The sequence below is a fragment of the Ranitomeya variabilis genome, chromosome 2 (assembly GCF_051348905.1).
Source record: "Ranitomeya variabilis isolate aRanVar5 chromosome 2, aRanVar5.hap1, whole genome shotgun sequence".
Classification (NCBI taxonomy): domain Eukaryota; kingdom Metazoa; phylum Chordata; class Amphibia; order Anura; family Dendrobatidae; genus Ranitomeya; species Ranitomeya variabilis.
This window is the reverse complement of record NC_135233.1, coordinates 578,836,128-578,854,954: the sequence shown is the minus strand read 5'-3', so window position 1 is coordinate 578,854,954 and position 18,827 is coordinate 578,836,128. Positions and strand designations below refer to the sequence as shown.

At 41.5% G+C, this 18,827-nt stretch overlaps 1 protein-coding gene across 4 annotated transcripts in view; it reads right to left on the bottom strand.

Annotated features, from left to right (window-relative positions):
* The window catches only part of CMIP (c-Maf inducing protein), a 153,427-nt gene that overhangs the window by 81,464 nt on the left and 53,136 nt on the right, over positions 1-18,827 (bottom strand). For all 4 annotated transcript variants that reach the window (XM_077288350.1, XM_077288351.1, XM_077288352.1 and 1 more), the window contains exon 2: positions 6,904-7,029. In XM_077288350.1, coding sequence (XP_077144465.1) covers positions 6,904-7,029 — 126 coding nt within the window. The remainder of the gene's footprint in view (positions 1-6,903; positions 7,030-18,827) is intronic.

The following is an 18,827-nucleotide window of genomic DNA, read 5'->3' as shown; positions in this document are numbered from 1 at the left end:
GAGTGCTGTGCGATTTTTTTCTCGCACCCATTGACTTGCATTGGCGAGTCTCGTCCGAGAATCGCAGCAATACGCAGCATGCTGCGATTTTTTTCTCAGCCGATCCAGATTTTTCTCAGTCCGATTTCGGCTGAGAAAAAAATCGCAAATCAAAAGACACCTATTAACTAACATTGGTCCGAGTGCAATCCGATTTTTTATCGGATTGCACGCGTCCGTTTTCCTCGCAAGTGGAAAGGGACCCTAAAGGTTGTGCAACCAAGTATTAGGCTGAGGGTGCCAATACTTTCTGGACCATTTTTGGAGTTTTGTGTGAAATGATCAATGTTTTGCTTTTTGCTTCATTCTCTTTTGTGTTTTTTCATTTAAGACAAATTAAATGAAGATAATAATACCAAAGAATTTGTGATTGCAATCATTTTCAGGAAGAAACTGAGTATTATCTGACAGAATTGCAGGGGTGTCAATACTTTTGGCCATGACTGTATGTCCGGTCCATAGATCTTAGCAGCTCATTTACATATTAAGAAAAATGTAGATTTCTCTGGAATAAGACATCAGATCGCAGATATCAAGGTATCATTTTGTTCAGCTTCCTATGACCTACATGCCCATATAGACGGCTTAGAGGGTTGATCCTACTGACAGATTCCTTTTAAGTAAAATGTTTATAGCTACTGATTTCTCCTTGATTAGTCAGCTTTGATATGAAGGCAAAAGCAAAAAAATTGAAATAAATTGAGAACCATCAATGACTGCTTTCTATTAAAAAAATGAAATGAAAACAGCGCCACACCTGGTTATGTGTGGTATTGCACGTCAGCCAATTCAATATTGAATGTTAAGAAGAAAGCAGCCATTTCTTCTAATTATTGAACAAGACTTGATTTTCCAGAATAAGCGAATATAAATTAGTTGCTATCATTTGTTGTAGGCTAGAACCTCCTTTGAATGGCTGTGAACGCGGGCCACCTCCATAATCACAATCAGTTCATATTTATTTCCTGGAATCACCCGTCAGATAAATATCACCTCTTCCTGCCATGGACACATTAGTGGCCGCCAGGCAGAATTGGTGTGGTGCACAAATAACAATGGCTCTTTAGTATCTGCTTCCTGCAGTGCATGTCAATATTTGCTCCGTGCTGGGTACACATTTAATCAGGGCAGCAAAGTCTCTTATAGAAAAATGAACAATACGGCCTTTTTTTTTATTTTTTTTTTATTTTCAGTGACAACAATTGATGAGGGAACAGAAACCGATCACAGGTTCACATTATGGACCCGGTGTCCAACTGAGAAGTAAACCTGACGGTTTGCCAAGAGCAAGTTTGTTTTGCCTTTCATTTCATACCTCGAGTGTCCATCAAGGTAAGAGTCTGGCCCTGAAAGGGAATCTGTAACCAGTTTTTTAATGCCCCATCTGACAGCAGCACGATGTAGGGGCAGAGACCCTGATTCCAACGATATATCACTTACTGGGCTGCTTGCTGCAGTTTTGATAAAAATCCCTGTTTTATCTGCTGTTGATCTAGCAGTTCTCTCAATGCTGAGCTCTGTATAGCCCCACCCACACCACTGATTGGTACACAGAAAGCTGGGGGCGTGGCTGGACTACATGGCAGCAGGTTTACTAGTCCTCTAGTGATAATTTATTATTAATTAACTTTGATTTTATCAAAATTACAACGAGCAGCCCGGTAAGTGAGACATTGCTGGAATCAGGGTCTCTGCCCCTACATCATGCTGTGCTCAGGTCGCAAAAACCTGGTGAGCAGTCAATATAACCACACCTAGCTAGCGGCCCATACAGGAATCACAGACTCCAGATTTATGAGGACCCTCTTGCGACTTGAGTTTCAGTGGGCCTCTCTTTGCTATTGATTATTTTCCTCCTTGACTATCAATTTTTAATATTTTGGTTGATACAGTTGCATGAGGGATTACTTTTTGGGGTTCAAGCTGTCATTTTTATTATTACCAATTTGGGGTCCGTATGATTTTCTGATCTCTTTCTATTAAATTTTTAAGAAGTGAACCAGAAAACGGCAATTCTTTCAATATTTTGTTTCGTTGTCTACCGTAGGGAATAAATATTTTGATTTTTTTTTTTAAGTTCTTAGAGTTACACTTGGTGATACCAAATATTGAACTACTGCTTATATTGTATTTACGTTCCAGAAAAAGTTGAGGGTCTTTTAATGGTTTTTTCTTATAATATATATATAATTATATATATATATATATATACACACACACACAAACATACATATTTTTTTTTTTCTTATCTACGACAAATTACTTACTTCATCATCATTACTGTTTCCATTGGGGCTCACAATCTATATTCCCTATCTGTACGTCTTTGGAGTGTGGGAAGAAGCCGGAGAACCTCTTAAATGCCACTGTCATGATGGACTGTGGCATCTAAAGAGCTAAACTGCTGCGATCGGTAAAATTAGGTTGGATTGCAGCAATTAGACTAAGGTGTTGGCTGTGTAACACAACCTGCACCCACACTGTAAGCAGGCAGTGTGCGCTATAAGTATGGCTGATGGAAAACTGAGCCGAATTAACTTCCCTAGTGGGATCCTGGCACTTGGTTAAGTCATTACCAGCCATGAATACATCTTCAATAGCTGCCATTCCTCTCAACCCCTTTCATACACGTGCAAATGTGTTGACATTGGCGGGGGAGGAGAGAGTTCTAGCAGTGGCTTGTCGCCTCCGAGAACAAAATGGTCAGGTATAGAAATCCAACATGTCCAATCCTGGTTCCCCCCAACATCATGGCCAGTGGAAAGTTGCCTATAAGGTATAAAAGCTCTCTAAGTGTTGCTTTCTATCCCCTCTTTTTAGAGCACCATCCCATTACAATTAGCATGGTAAAACCTGATCAGGTAGCCACACTGAAAGCCGATGCCGCGTGGACTGTCCATAATGATGCGGTGCGTGTCACACAAGACATAGATTACCTCAGCTATAACACCCTGACAATAGCCGCCGAGGCCGCTTCTCCATTACATGCCGAGCACACCTCACCCCCTAGCCATTAATAGTGTACAAGGCCAGTTCTTCCATTACAGGGAGCACATGATAAATTAACGCTGGGAGGCGCGTGTACAAATGGCTCTTTACGTGTAAACTAAACAACATAGCAGGCAATTAGGAGGCTTTAATGCTCCCGGAAAGATTTATCACCTGGGCGGCCAAGGAGTATTGTAATTTTTAACCAGCTTGAAGAAGCGCCGCTCATTAGGCGTCAATTCTGCTGATCGAGGCAGAAATTTCGGGAGTATTCTGCTCCGTCCTGGTCGTTCCTTTAGAAAGGTTCACAATTCAGAGGATTTCTGGAGCTCTGTCACCGAGGCGTTAATGCGGGGCCCCCATAAATCCTCGCTTCATGCTGAATTTGCATGCATCAAAGCACAATGGCTTCCGTCCAAAAACAGGCAGTGAGGGGAATCTCACTGTAACAAAGTACACACAGATAGTACAGAAAAAACGTTCCGGACCGGTGACCCGTTTGTGTATTTTCAGTATCTCGTTACTTCGAGGGCCGGCATAAGCTTAAATATAGAACGCGGCACTCAGCATTGCCTGGACCCCATCGTCACCTGAGTCCAATATTAGGGATTTGTAAACTCAGAAAGTCCAGAAAAATATAGGCTAAATCTTGGGATACAACTTGAAGGCCTACTGATCATAAACCACCATTGGGTTCTGTCTTCTCGGGCCACCACCAAGTACAGTCATCTTAACTTTAGTCCAAAAAAAATCTGAGGGTAAAGGTGCTGGACTGGCCAAGCATGTCTTCAGACCTAAACCCTATAAAGCATCCTCAAACGGAAGTGGAGGAGCTCAAAGTCTCAACATCCACCATCTCAGTGATGTCGTCATGGAGGAGAGGAATGGGATTCCAGTAGCAACCTGCAAAGCTCTAGTGAACTCTATGCCCAAGAGACCTAAGGCAGTGCTTGAAAATAATGGCAGCCACACAAAATATTGGGCACAAATTGGCCATTTTCACTTAGGGGTGTACTCACTTTTCTTGTCAGCGGATTAGACATCAATGGCTTTGTGTTGAGTTAATTAGAGTGCACGCCAAATTTTACAATGCTATACAAGTTGTACACTGACTACTGTACATTATATCAAAGGGTCAGATCTTCTGTGTTGTTCCATGAAAATATATATAAAAAATATTTACAAAAATGTGAGGGGTGTACTAACTTCTGTGGTATATACCGTGTATATATATTCACACGCCTCCTGATGATGAGTTAACGAAACGTGCGTTGGGGGCAGCAGGTGATATCTGCATGTAAGCCTTAATATGGCTATTTAAGTCTCCCCTTCGCTGTATACATGCTATGTAATGTTAACCATGTGATTCCAGCTTCTCCCTGGGGATTACTATATATCTATACTACATTATGAATACTGTTGCTGTTTTTTCACCTCCTGCATTTGCCTATGTTCCCCTGCATGTGCATTTAGTAGCATCCATTTTTTAGATTTCTTTTTTCTCGTATATCTTAAATTTCAATAGTAAAAATGTTTTTTTGTTCTTTTTTTAATGGGCATATATATTCTCTAGGATCTCCTACTTTCTGTGTGTAGCTCTAAAGGTTATGGAGTTCAGCCCTTCAATACTTTTGACCGTGGGTTTTGTATAGCTAATATATACACTCACCGGCCACTTTATTAGGTACACCTGTCCAACTTCTTGTTAACACTTAATTTCTAATCAGCCAATCACATGGCGGCAACTCAGTGCATTTAGGCATGTAGACATGGTCAAGACAATCTCCTGCAGTTCAAACCGAGCATCAGTATGGGGAAGAAAGGTGATTTGAGTGCCTTTGAACGTGGCATGGTTGTTGGTGCCAGAAGGGCTGGTCTGAGTATTTCAGAAACTGCTGATCTACTGGGATTTTCACGCACAACCATCTCTAGGGTTTACAGAGAATGGTCCGAAAAAGAAAAAAAATCCAGTGAGCGGCAGTTCTGTGGGCGGAAATGCCTTGTTGATGCCAGAGGTCAGAGGAGAATGGGCAGACTGGTTCGAGCTGATAGAAAGGCAACAGTGACTCAAATCGCCACCCGTTACAACCAAGGTAGGCCTAAGAGCATCTCTGAACGCACAGTGCGTCGAACTTTGAGGCAGATGGGCTACAGCAGCAGAAGACCACACCGGGTACCACTCCTTTCAGCTAAGAACAGGAAACTGAGGCTACAATTTGTACAAGCTCATCGAAATTGGACAGTAGAAGATTGGAAAAATGTTGCTTGGTCTGATGAGTCTCGATTTCTGCTGCGACATTCGGATGGTAGGGTCAGAATTTGGCGTAAACAACATGAAAGCATGGATCCATCCTGCCTTGTATGGAGCATCTTTGGGATGTGCAGCCGACAAATCTGCGGCAACTGTGTGATGCCATCATGTCAATATGGACCAAAATCTCTGAGGAATGCTTCCAGCACCTTGTTGAATCTATGCCACGAAGAATTGAGGCAGTTCTGAAGGCAAAAGGGGGTCCAACCCGTTACTAGCATGGTGTACCTAATAAAGTGGCCGGTGAGTGTATATATATATATATATATATATATATATATATATATATATATATATATATATATATATATATATATATATATATATATATATATATGTGTATGTATATATGTATGTGTGTATATATATATATATATATATATATATATATATATATATATATCACAGATTATTATTATTTTGACATTTGCATTTATTTATTTTCATTTTCAGTGTATTTATTTTTATGTTTTGGCTTTTTTTGCCTCATCATCATTTGGCTTTTTTTGTCAACATAAACAGCTGAATTCATCACATACAAAGAAAACTGGTAAAGCCGGAGACAAGCAGAAGCCGGCCCTGTCCACCTGAAGCACACGACTGCATCTCCCATGACCCGTAGCCAAGCTGCCGAACAAGCTCCTGTGTCTCCTCATTGTGCTTTCCAAGGGCTTCTCCCCTGTTTATTTTTCCATCTGGTTACCTGCTGATTATTAAGAGGAGGGGAGGGGGGTGAGAGGCCCCACGTGTCTGCGCAAAACATTTACTCAGGGAAAATGAACTATGAATAATACCTTCTGGACAGAGAATCAGATTAACTCCTTACTTTCTGGAGTTATATGCAGGGTATTATTTCCTTAGAAGAAACTGTTATGTGCTAACAGAAAAACAATAGCAATTAAGAAGCCGCTCCAGTAACAACCAATATTCCCTAAATAAAACGAACAACTATCATTTACAATTTTTGTAGAATGACAGCCGGCAAATCGCTGGAGCTCCGATTCCCAAGTCTAAAAGTCTAAGACCGATAGCTCAAAAAACTGCTTTCATGAGCGTGTACACACAGCGCAATACAGATCCATACAGAGCTGTGGGGGGGGGGGGTTGTAGGGATCAGCGGCAGTTTTCAAGATCCGGACCGCCACCAAGTTGGAAATGGGGTAGAACAGGACGTGAAAATTTAAATAACAGAATAATAAAACATTCCAAAACTCTCGTTTTTGTGTCTGTTCTTTTAACATTTTTATGGGGTTTTTTGTTCGATTGAGGAAAACCAGGTAAGACGAAAAAGGCTAATCTTCTCCAGCGCTCAATCTCCAAGCTTCCAAGTAAAAAAAAAAAACCATTAGTGATCCATTAAAAAGATATGAAAAACACACACATTTTGAAAAAAGGACAAACCCTATGCGGAGTACATCCGGTTCTTAGTCATGGCACAATAGTAAGTTAGTTCCTTTTTTCAGGAATTTGATCTAAATCGCACAATAGGCACAAAATGCTAAACCCGAAATCTACACGGAGCTTAAAGATGAATAATCAAATCAAAATCCAAAAGTTCACCGTACCTGAAGCAGAACAGTCCCCCCAGGAAACGTTAGTTGTAAACAGTATTTTGGGGCGTTCTCCCAGGACAGCAGCTGGACATCCTCAATGGCGCTGTATGGCATGCTATTTTCCATGTACCCTGTAGGCTGGAAAGAGAAAAACAGAAATTATTATCTCTCTGAAGTCACAATAGAGCGACATGAATAAATCACAGTAGACTGCGGTAGCCATTTAATCCACTCTAAGATCCAATATGTCCTGTTACGGGTGAACTGTTAACAAGATGGCGCAAAGAGGAAGTAGGGCATAAGTGAGGCTGGGGATACTAGAGCCATAAGGGGAACCAAAAAGATCCATTTTGCCCATATGAAAAGACAAAGAGAAGCTTTTTCGGACCTGTGATAGCTGGGGCCATGATGGAGACCTTTCATTGGGGTCCACAAACATCAACTTAAGCCAATGACCATCGCAATACAAAAACGTTTAGTAGTACTTTACGGGCACATTACAAGTTGAGTTGTCGAACTTTGTACATGGCAAAACTTTTTTTTTTTACAGTAGCACTTTTATAACAACCATAAAAATCAACACATGATACTACTCATTAAAAAAAAAAAATTCATATCACTAGAAGATGCATGATAATTGCTCGGATTAATGATTCAGTGCTGGGTCTCATTCACAGTGCCTCTCCTGGCCACCCACTGCATCACAGCTCCACTCAAGTTCAATACTGGGTGTTCAGGAGTGCAGCTGCAGAGGTAAAAAGTGTGATGGGTACACACTGAAGATCCCTTCTTTCTCAGGGGTCCCACAGATCATTAAGTGATGGCATAACCGAGGAATATTGAAACATCTCTTTAAATGTTAAAAATACATATTTCTCTTAGACACCACTAGAGGGAGCTTAGGAGCTTACTGTATACTGTTCATGCATTTAAAAGGGCTATCATCAGGTAGTGCTAGTAAATACAAGCAATTTTGCAATTTACTGCTTATTAAAATTTTCAACCGTTCTTGAGATATTAATACCGTACTTTTCTTTTGTTTATAGCTCATTGCCTTGGAAACCAACCACCAGCAGCAGTGCTGGTCGGTCTCCTAGGCAACGAGCCTCAGACAAAAGAAAAGTGTTAATATCTCGAGAACGGCTGCAAATTTTAACAAGCAGTAAATTGCAAAAGTGCTTGATTTTACAAGCACTATCCGACAATTTCCATCTCAAGGGGATCGGAATAACCCTTTAGCGCAGTAACAGGACAATATAGGCAGTCAGCTCTTAAAGCTCCCCCTAGAGGTGAAGGCAAGTAATCAGAATTTACAATATTTCTGAATCGGACCTGAATAGGACAGTATATCTATACTATATGATGATAACCACTATAGTTGTTGGCAGCTGCTGGCCTTGGTTCTGGATTTCCACAGGTTTCATACGCAGAAGAGACAAAAGTCGCCGGCGTAACTCCACTCACAGTGCACTCGAGCTATGCAGGGATCTTCAAAGGCAGCTGCCCCGTGTGTGTGGAGCGGATCCCAGCACAAAGTTACAAGACGGTAATATAATCCACCCTTACGCAAACGCTGCCGTCCAGCACAATCCGGGGCTTGGCGCGGACTTAGGCTCTGGAACTCGCAGGAGTCAAGCAGAGGACGTATGGCTGTTTACGATGATTTACTAAGCACATGTTTGTGTGAAAGGGGGTCTGTGTAATACATTTTTTCCTTGGCACTGTTGCCTGGTGACATCAAAACAACGTTCTTGCGACGAGCGAGGGCCTCACACATCTCACACATACGCTCAGAAAGAAAACGTGCAAGGAAATTCACATTTAGATTGGAAAAATGGCAACGGATACAATGAAAGATGGGCAAAAATGGCACTTTACACTATACACTTATAGGAACTTTTGGCAAAAAAAAAATTACTTGTGCTATTTATGGTCAAATAAGTGGCAACATCTTTCAGGGCGGAAATGGCAGCCATATTGGTGGTGAAGAAAACGTTTCAAACAGAGATAAAACTTTCTTTTTTCCAGATATTTTTTAGTAATTTAGCTGAATAAGTGGCTGTCACTTTCGAAACGGCTTTTCTTTGTAAGGCCAAATTTAGAAATTTGCAAAACACAGTCCGAGTAAGGACCAAGGTGTCCAGACCGGCCATAGGTCACCTACCCAAATTCGACAACGTCGTAGGGATATATGAGTCTGTTGAGTTTGGATCAAGAGACCCATGGTCCGTCAGGGCATTGCGGTCTGTATACGGACTGTGAAATATTGCAATATGAACCCAGCCTCAAATGTATTGTCTGCACTGAGCACCAAAATTGCATTTTCCATTGGGATCCACCAACTCTGTAAAATCTACGGCTGGATTTAGTCTTGGAGTCAAGATGAGATATCCCCTTTACAAATGTTACATTAAGATCTATGGACAACAAGGGGAAAAAATAGAGAGCCGCTAACAAGACCCAGCACCCCAGATCCAGTCTATCCATGTACTACATACAGGGTCATTTATTTCAATGGATGCATGCAATACTACACTTCCCCTGTAGAGGCGGTGTAGGTACACTGTATAGCAAGCAGGCCGCATCTTTCCTAAGCAGCCGGACCCTCAATATTTGGCTAGTTACAGTGATGGCTGTCCTACCAAAAAGGGTTATCTATTGCAACACAAAAAATATTTAAAGTCTGCCATTTTTGCCCTCCAGACACTAGCGTTTTGATATCTGGTTTAAAGGGAATGTGTAGGATCAGAAAAAGCAGAACTCTTTCAAAGGAGGGTGTCTGGTGCTCCAGTTAGACCCCGAAGTAGGCCAAACTGCAATACCTGACATAACCTGTAGGAAAAAAGTGGCGTTGTTTCTAAGGGGGTGAAAAAACCCTCTTTCTCAAACCACATATAGCCAACCTGTGCTATTTACAATGGTAGTTAAGACATAAGGTAAGAAGGGGGGGTTCCTATAATCACATTTCACTTAAAGAAGACGTGTCAAGAAGTCAAAAGTGACCAGTTTTTGCTCTTATTTTATTCACGCTGCTTCCCTGAATATTGTTCTTTTTACAAATCCACCCTATGGTTCCTGAGATAAGGACCTTTTTAATTAGTGCTAATTTTATTGTCTTTTCCTAGGGGGCGTGTCTTATGGGGGGTAATAAGACAGGAGGGGCCTAAAAACACGCCCTAGAGGATCCTGTGAGCCACGCCCCCTTGTAAAGACCATGAAGAAAATAGCACAAAAAAAATAAAAAGGCTCATATCTCCGGAACCGTATGGCGGATTTAAGGGAAAACAAACAACATAATGATAAGGGGAGTAGCGAGAATAAAATAAAAAATAAAAAAACTGCCCTGATGACAAGTCCTTTTTAATCATACGTCACTTTTTTTTCTTCTTCATCTTGTTATTAAATAAATTGCCAGCGAAATGAATTTCATTAATGCAAGATGACACCGCTCACTTCCGCAGTGAAAATAATTCACACTCTTCATCTTGTCGCTCCGAAAGCAGATTATTTGGAATGAATCACCGCTGACTGCACAGGTCCGAGGAGTCAGGGCTCAGCGATGACACCCACATAAACCAAGATCATGTGTTTGCATCATCGCGGTGTGGGCACGGTACGAGAATCTCATGTGTGGCACAGGAAATTTACACCGACGGCTGAAACAGACGTCTGATTCGTGTTAGTCACGATACATTGTATTATCTGTGATTACAGGGCTCCTGTGCATGAGACTTGGTATATACCCTAGGTGTGACATATATATATATATATATATATATATATATATTTATTTAGTTAGTTAGTTATTTTCAGCAGATGTTTATTTTTCTGTATTGGCAGGGAAAATGCTGCGTAAAATAATGCGTTTTCGAAGGGTTTTTTTACGCGCATTTTTTTATACTTTTTTTTTTTTTCACCCCCAGTCATTTAAATGGGTGAAAGACCAGATATGATAAAAAGAAAAAAACAAAACAAAAAAAAAACACTTTGATGGTTCAAATCCACAAGAAGAAAATAAGCAACGTGTGCATGAGATCTTAAAAAAATCTTATTTACTCTGTAGTAAAACGCTGCGCTTTTTTTTTTCCTTGAAATGTCTAAACAAGCCTTTACAAACCTTTATTAAAGGAAAAAAAATCTACCAAAAGGGGGACTCATAAGTGAATTATAAGGCCATGATCACACATAGCGCAAGTACTACATTTCCTCCGGCTGCAGTTTTATTGTGCACTTATCTGTCCAAGCAAAGCAGATGTGATATTATGAAAACTTCTGCCTATTACGGTGTTTTTCTTTTTTTTGTGGGGAGCTAAAAATGCTAAAGAAAAAAAAAAAACTTTTCTGTACTTAAAGAGAAAAAAAAACACATTGAAATAAAGGTGAAAATGCATCAATTAATATTGTTATTGTCATATTTTGGTGCAGAAAACACGCCAGAAAAACAAAATGCATCGTTTACTCCACATCTGAATGTGGTGAAGTGGTGAAGCTATACAGGACTAATCTGTACTAAATCATGAGGGTTTTGGTGCACAAATTCTGCAGTTTCGACCGTTGCCGTTCACGCAGTTTTGAATGCAGCGTATGAATGAGATTTACTAAAATGTCATCCAGAATGTTGGTGGCCAGCGTTAGGGGAGAACAGACTGGGCAATTGCCCAAAGCACCCACATCCTTGTTTGGCCCCCAGCCTGTACAGAAAGAGCTACCATGATATGTTGGCATTGGGGGCCCCACTTTAAACTTTTGCCCAGGGCCCTGTATTAGCGGTCACCCGATAGGACAGTCAATAGCTGCTGATCCAAGGCACCAGGGCAATTCCTTAGTTGTTTTCTTCAGCAATGGCCTTTGTCATGCCAAAAAATATAGTGTCAGCGAGAAGGTGCACAAGGAGGTGACGACATCGTACTGGGGTGACGACAGGACACAAATTCAGACATTATATTTCCATACCAAATGGTTGTTCTAATATTTCTCCTGATTTCCCCAAAATTCAACCCTATGAAAAGCAGAGGTCCAGACATGAGCCCAAAGTGCCGAAAGCCAAATTATTTGCCTGTAACTTAACATCCCGTATGAAAAGAGATCTGCCCGCTATCCCATCTAATAAGCAAAATAGGATTTTATGTCCACGGCTGCAGTGGCGATGTAGGAATAAACCACAGCATTTTCTTCGCAAATTCTTATCAAATTATACACAGAGATAATGACGCACGGAAATCAATAGGATGTAAATCTGAAGTGTTATTCTAATCCCTGGCAACCCCTTTAAGGTGAAGGAGAGGAAATTGCTCCAAAAATCATACATGGATTTATATTTTGCAAATCTATGACCCCGCTGGATGCAAAATATAACCGACCACATCATTTCTCACACTTCACATCGCAAGCAAATGATACACAAACGACTCCAGGTCCAGCCGCCATATTGTACAGCATGAGACGTGACAGGCAAATTAAACAAATATGTTCCACCACACTCAGCCCCCTCCTCTGCGGTATTCTCTGCGAACGTCTGCAGTCACAAGAAACCACTTTTTACGTACTGAGGTTAGGAAACACAGGCGATCCACCCTCTGCACAATCCTTAGTCTAGATGTGAACCATTAAGCAAAGAGCAAGAATCCCCCTATCACCCAAAATCGCAGAGGGGCAACTTTGGGAGCGACACAGGTCATGGGGGCATAGCATAATCGAAATTGAATGAGGCGACGTTGCCATCAGCAAATTACTGCAACCGAGATACAAAAAGTCAGATCCAGTTGGATCCTCGTGGGTGGCGTCTGCTGCTGATGTAGCCACACCCCCTAATACTGATTGGATTTAGATCTCGGTTTCATTCAATCACATTTTTTTTCCCACGCCTGCTTAAAACTTTTGCACATTACTGGATCATGTCCAGTAATAAAGTCCCTGAAAGCAGAACTGAGAATATCATCGGTTCCTGTTTGTTACATCCAGTAAGTGAAGATCAATCAAATGTATCTATAGTAGCATGGAACTCCCCCCCCCCCTTCCCTTCCCATTAAGGGCTCAGGGATTTTTACTGTAGGTTGAAAAAATAAAAAGACTGATTTTCATCAAAGTTTCACCATCCGTTATTTTCTTGTATGCAAAAAAACACAAAACTTATCTTACCCGCTTACAAACTGATAGTATAGTTACCAAAAAATAAATATATAAAAACCCAGAGCTAATGGGCAAGGGTGGTCTTTCCTAAAATGAACCCAAACCCTCTATAATATAGTAGTATCAGAGACCTTTAGCAAAATGGGTATTCATGGTGGTCCAATCCCTTTAAGAAGGGACACCCAGTAGTGAGCATCTCTCCCCCGCTCGGTGTTACCCATGTACACGTCATATGAGGTAGGTGATTGGATGTTACCGACTCATCCCTGAGCCGTCTGCTTAGTATAATGATTCTGGTGTTGCTTGCTTCATGCTGTCCTACTTCTGAAGAAGCATGACTCACATCCCTACTAACAATGATGAGACTTTTATCATCATCATCATCATCATCATCCTCGTCCTCCTTTATGTACCTATATATAAACTTCCTGTACAGGGAATGTATTCATTCACACCGGCCGCTGCCTGTAGTGACGCTTACTATTTAATTTCCCTTTCTCACATACGGACAATGGACTAGTTTATATAAAACTAATTAAAGGAATAGTTCATGCAGAGCTGTTATACCTCCTCCAGGCTAGAGGGGGGTGGCACATGACAAAAAGAATAAACGAGAATCAAGAAAGTATCTCTAACTCTTTATCCACCCCCGCAGTATCACTATCCACATTAACAAAGGCAAGCTCCACCCCTGCTAAGTCATGCCCCACCTCCACAGAGTCAAGCTTCACCCCCACAGATTCCGCACTGAGTATAACCCCCACCTGTACACATAGGATAGCAGGCAGATGAACAATCGCTCACCCGAAGGTTCACAACTTGTCACAGACCGCTCCTGCCGGCAAGTCAGCAGCTTGCGCTGACGTCACGTTGACAGAATGGCAGGATCTCTTCCTCTCAGCTCTGTTGAGCCTTGCCTGTCAATCAGCACGACTTTGGAGGTCAGTCCTCATCGACGGAGCCGCCAGTAAGAGGAAGAGCTGCTCTGTTGATGTGGTGCAGCTGAATCGCCTACAGGAGCGGTCTGTGATGACTCTGAGCCGGGGCCTGGTAGAACCGGAAGCTAGAGAATGGTTTTTAGGCCCATAGTTTATTAAAAAATAATCCTGAATTTGAAGAGTCTCCACTCAGTTAATGTTCCAAAAACACCTCCAAAGACTCAGTGTGAACATACCCCTAAGGTTTAATGCCTGAAATCACCTCAAGATAGATTTTCCATACATATTTATATTTTTTACCACGGGTTACTATGATTTTGAGTTTTTGTATGCCCTAAAGTTTAGGGCCTAAACCCAGAGTGAAGAACTTTCCCTACTGCTTCAAGGCGCAGTCATTATACGATTTTGCTCTTTTTTGGGGGGGCAGACCTCACCCGTCAATCACTTATAACCCACTGTCTCCTGGCTATATCTTGGCAATGTCTTGCCCGCTGTATAAAAGCACAAATAAACAGACATGCTTTTATCAGAAAAGTTACCACACTGAAAATAATTTGGATACCCACTTCCTCCATGTCAAACACTGGATCAACAATGGGCTCAACCCCAGCAAAGATTAACACACCACTTCCTTTATTTTACGTCTTTGTTCAACAGTTCCACATTGAAAACAAGCGAGAAGGCAGAACAGGAAGAAGTAAGATCAACTTGGCCTACGAGAATGGAGTGAAGGTGCACGTTCTGTGCCCCCCCCAAGTCTCCTCCCAAACTCTGCAAACTCCAGCCTTGGCCACTCACCAAGACAAGACCCAAGAGACCTTCGGGAAGAGATGTTGTATTTGGAATGACACTTCGGACAAGAGAACATTTTATGGTCCACTACTTAAATAAACTCGAATGTGTGAAAACGTGGAGAGTATAGAAAAATGTATCCGTGTAGATGAGCAAAAATGATCCAATTACAAACTTGTCAAAACCGTGGCACGAGAGAAGACAAAGCTGGGTTTACAGGTGTAGATTTCTGCCCATATCGAGGCCAATCAGAGCTCAATTTTAAGTGGTCTCATCTTCTTAAATAAGTAAAATTGGAAAGTGTGAAAACATCTTATTTTTCAATTCTGAAAAACGGAGATACTTTAAATGTTATCTCCTGAAGAGCTTACAAGCTCATTGCTATAGAGCTTGTAAATGCTGCTCCGAAACTGGCCAGACAGCTGGATCCGGGTAGTCTCAATGCACCTGCACTCCTCCAGGCAAAGATACCTATGTTTGCAGCATCCGTGGGCAGGCGGTTGGGGTCAGTCAATCATCAGGAGCACATTGCTCCCTGCAAGAAGGAAGGAGGGAGGCTGGGGCTGGGGAGTGGTGTGCTCCTAATCACTGAATTTAAGACAATCCCTTAAAAGCCTGATGCAAATTTTATGACGACAAATGATCATTAATTGGACATGTGCTGTTGACAACATCTGCATCAGATCAGCCAATAAACAAGCAAACCCCAAGTGATCGTTGAAGGATTGCGGCCATGTTGACATGGGCCAAAGATCAGGAATGCTTATTAGTCTATGAAAAGGCGCCTGAAAGGGTTGTTCTCACTTGTCACATCTGCCTCAAGGCTTCTCGGTTGCTAGAGGTGTTACACTCCTCGAGATTGTCAGATTGGACCAGAGGTATGGTTGAGCTGCTGGTAGGAACGGTGCGCTCTCCGATGCTGCAGCCGTAACGGAGAAGCACACCGACACTAAAGCTAGATCAGCGCTTACAAGCTCTATTGAAAAGCGCCTGTAAACACTGTATATGCTCGGCCATGCTGCGGCGATGTCAAAAAGAGACTTAAAACAATGAAATTAAAAATATCTCCAATATCGATAATGGAGATCATTTTTAATAAGTTTAAAATTTCCGAGTTGCTGACAGTTTTAGCCATTAATGATGAAATGACAATTGTCTGAAGGGTGATTGTGAAATTATGTGTTGGATTTACTATTTTTTTGGGGAGGGCTAATACTGGTTGGAAAAATACTGGTTCTATTGCCGCCATTGTCCTCAAAAGGGGGATTATTCAGGAATTATTTCTACATTTAGATTTTGTTTTAACACAATTTATTTGACCTTTTCTTTAGGATTAATTGATAATTTTCACTTTAAAAAAAATCTAAAAAAAAAACAGCTCTGTAGCTCAAGCCTGCGGTTCATGGATAGGATTACCACCAGTTTACCTTAAGTATTTTGAGGCCATCTACTTTAGATATTAGCCATGTTAACGAAATATAATTTGCCATAATGTAAAGTTTGCGATCTGATTCAAGACAATCGTATGACTAGAGCAAGAAATGACCCAACTGGTTGGCACCAGAGACCAAAGGCTCCCGATACATATTAGACTAGCGTTGGCTGAACCAGCCAGTATCTATGGGTTTGGAAGACATGTATGGTGGCATTGGCCGTCTGATGGTTGGAGAAGATGTCAATCAAACATATCTAATTCCGGACTGCCAATCTCTTTGTTCTCCCCCAGATAAGCCACTGGCCAACAAATTAGTCATTGGGAACACAGGAGCACACGGCCGAGCGAGCACTCTTGTGTATGGGAAAGACGTCTGAGATGGCTGTTGGCCAACCGATCTGCCGGGGCATCATTCAGCCGTCAACTGTAATGTGTATGGCCTACTTTAGAAACAGGTCCTTCATAAATAGCCCATCATCGTGTATTGCTCAATCTCCTCAAGGAGAGTCATGCCTTTTTGCAACTCTTTTTTTACTGTCTTTTTCTCAACCTTTACATAATTCCGAAACATCGTTGACTCAATTCCAGACAAGATAATAAAAATGAATTACAAAACACTCCTACTTTGCAAACATGTACCCAACTATTAACTATTTTCCGCAGCCACATTTTATTTTACTTTTTTCCATAGTAAACGGCTGGCAGAATTCTCTACTAAATGAACCACAAAGTCCATCCAACAGAAAGAGTTACCAAGACACCAGGTCCAAATATGCCTCAATGTCCTTTATAGGCTACGGTTGGAATAAAGTCAGGCGCATTTGGTTCCGGGAGCATTGGTAACATTTTTGTGGTCATGGCATGAGCAATATATTTATTTTGTAACCAAAGGATCGTTCCCACAGTGGGTTAAGACTTCGGAACACAGTAGAAAGACTCCTCCACATGGCCTTCAAGAGCTGGTAAGTATCATCAGAGCAATGTTTCTCAGCACAGTATCCTCCCTAATTGCCGAGGAAGGATCCTATGACGTAGACAAGTCGGATAATCCCATGATCTTGGGAGAACCGCGTCACTGTGTAACAGTTACTCCTCTGGGGAAATCCTTCAGAACTTTCCTTTCTTTAGGTGAAGACGTTAACATGTAATTGGTGCCAAACACAAAAGTCGTAACACTGAGAATCTGATTATTTTCCGATAAGCTGCTTCATTCTTATCAGTTTCTTGGGCATTTATTATGTTGCTTCACTCTTTACTATGTAGATTGAAAACGAATTGTCCAACACCTCATGTTCCGTAGAGGAACATCAAGAACTAAAAGGGATTGTCTAATTTCTAATAATATCCTACGATGATCTGAGATATAATATAAGGGGTTCCCGGTCAACCCAGATCGGCCCCAATTAACATCTTTCCTTTGGGATGACCCAGCACATTCATGCATTTTTATGAGAAATGTGTAATACTTAATATCTCCTGCTGTGGCACTGTGGGGAAATCTACTACTTATGGCTGAGATTCCCCAAGGATCGCCGGTGATCATCAAGGATTTCCCTTATAGTTTCAAACTGGTAGAACATAGATATCACTTCATTGTGTAAAAAAAAAAAAAAAATCTGAAGATCCAAGGATGCTCTTGGACTTTGGTGCCTGGGTTTACAGTGGCTACAACATCTACATGTATGTTACTCATCATCCCAGAACCCGACAGCTCTTTTTGTTCCGAAGGTCATTCACTACTGAAGTGATTAGCAGCCAGGACTAAAACTGGCCCATACTTATTACCATATCGGTCCCAGCAGCCAAAAACCACTAAAAATTTTTTTAAGACAAATCATATCACTTCGTCGAATTGAAGGTAATACCCCTTTAAAATCATAGCCAGTTTCTTCCAAAAACACGGCGCCACACCATTCCACAGGCTATGTGTGGTATTGCAGGTCAGTTCTACATAAATGGAGCTGAGCTATACTATCATTAAAAAAATGGACAGGTGAGGTTTGGCAATGCTGGATAAAAGGAGACATTGTTTCTAATTCTGTACAGTCTCTTTAAAGGGGTTGTCCAGGCCTATAATATTGATGACCTACACCGTATCAAATTGGTGGAGGTCCGACAACAGGGAGACAACCCCACCAATTAGTTCCTGTGGCGACTGTATGTAAACACTGACCTATCCATATTATATGCCAGGACAACTCCTTTAATTTCATTAGTTATTCCCAGACCTGCAGGCCTCAGACCTGTTTTGTATTCAATTTACGACTTTCCCAGGGTGACATATTGAATAATATAGCAGATTTATAAGGACAGAGATTGTCTTATGATTCATCCCCGATGCAATGCATTGTTGTCCATCGCCGGCATGTGTAGGGTTAAGCACAGGATACTCCACCCCGTGTACATACATGGCGAACGCTCGGTGGCAGCTGACTGCAGCATTTAACAGCTTGTACCGATACTGTTTTGTACAGGAAGAGAAATCATGCAGCCACTATCCTCCCCCTCAATAATTACCAGTGAGAAAACAGCTTTAAGAGAAATAACATAGAATAAAAAAGCAGAAACTGCCATTGAGCGCAGAAGATTTCTAACCGCCGAGACCTCACGTGACGCACAGGAGTAAAGAGTCACTAAACGTA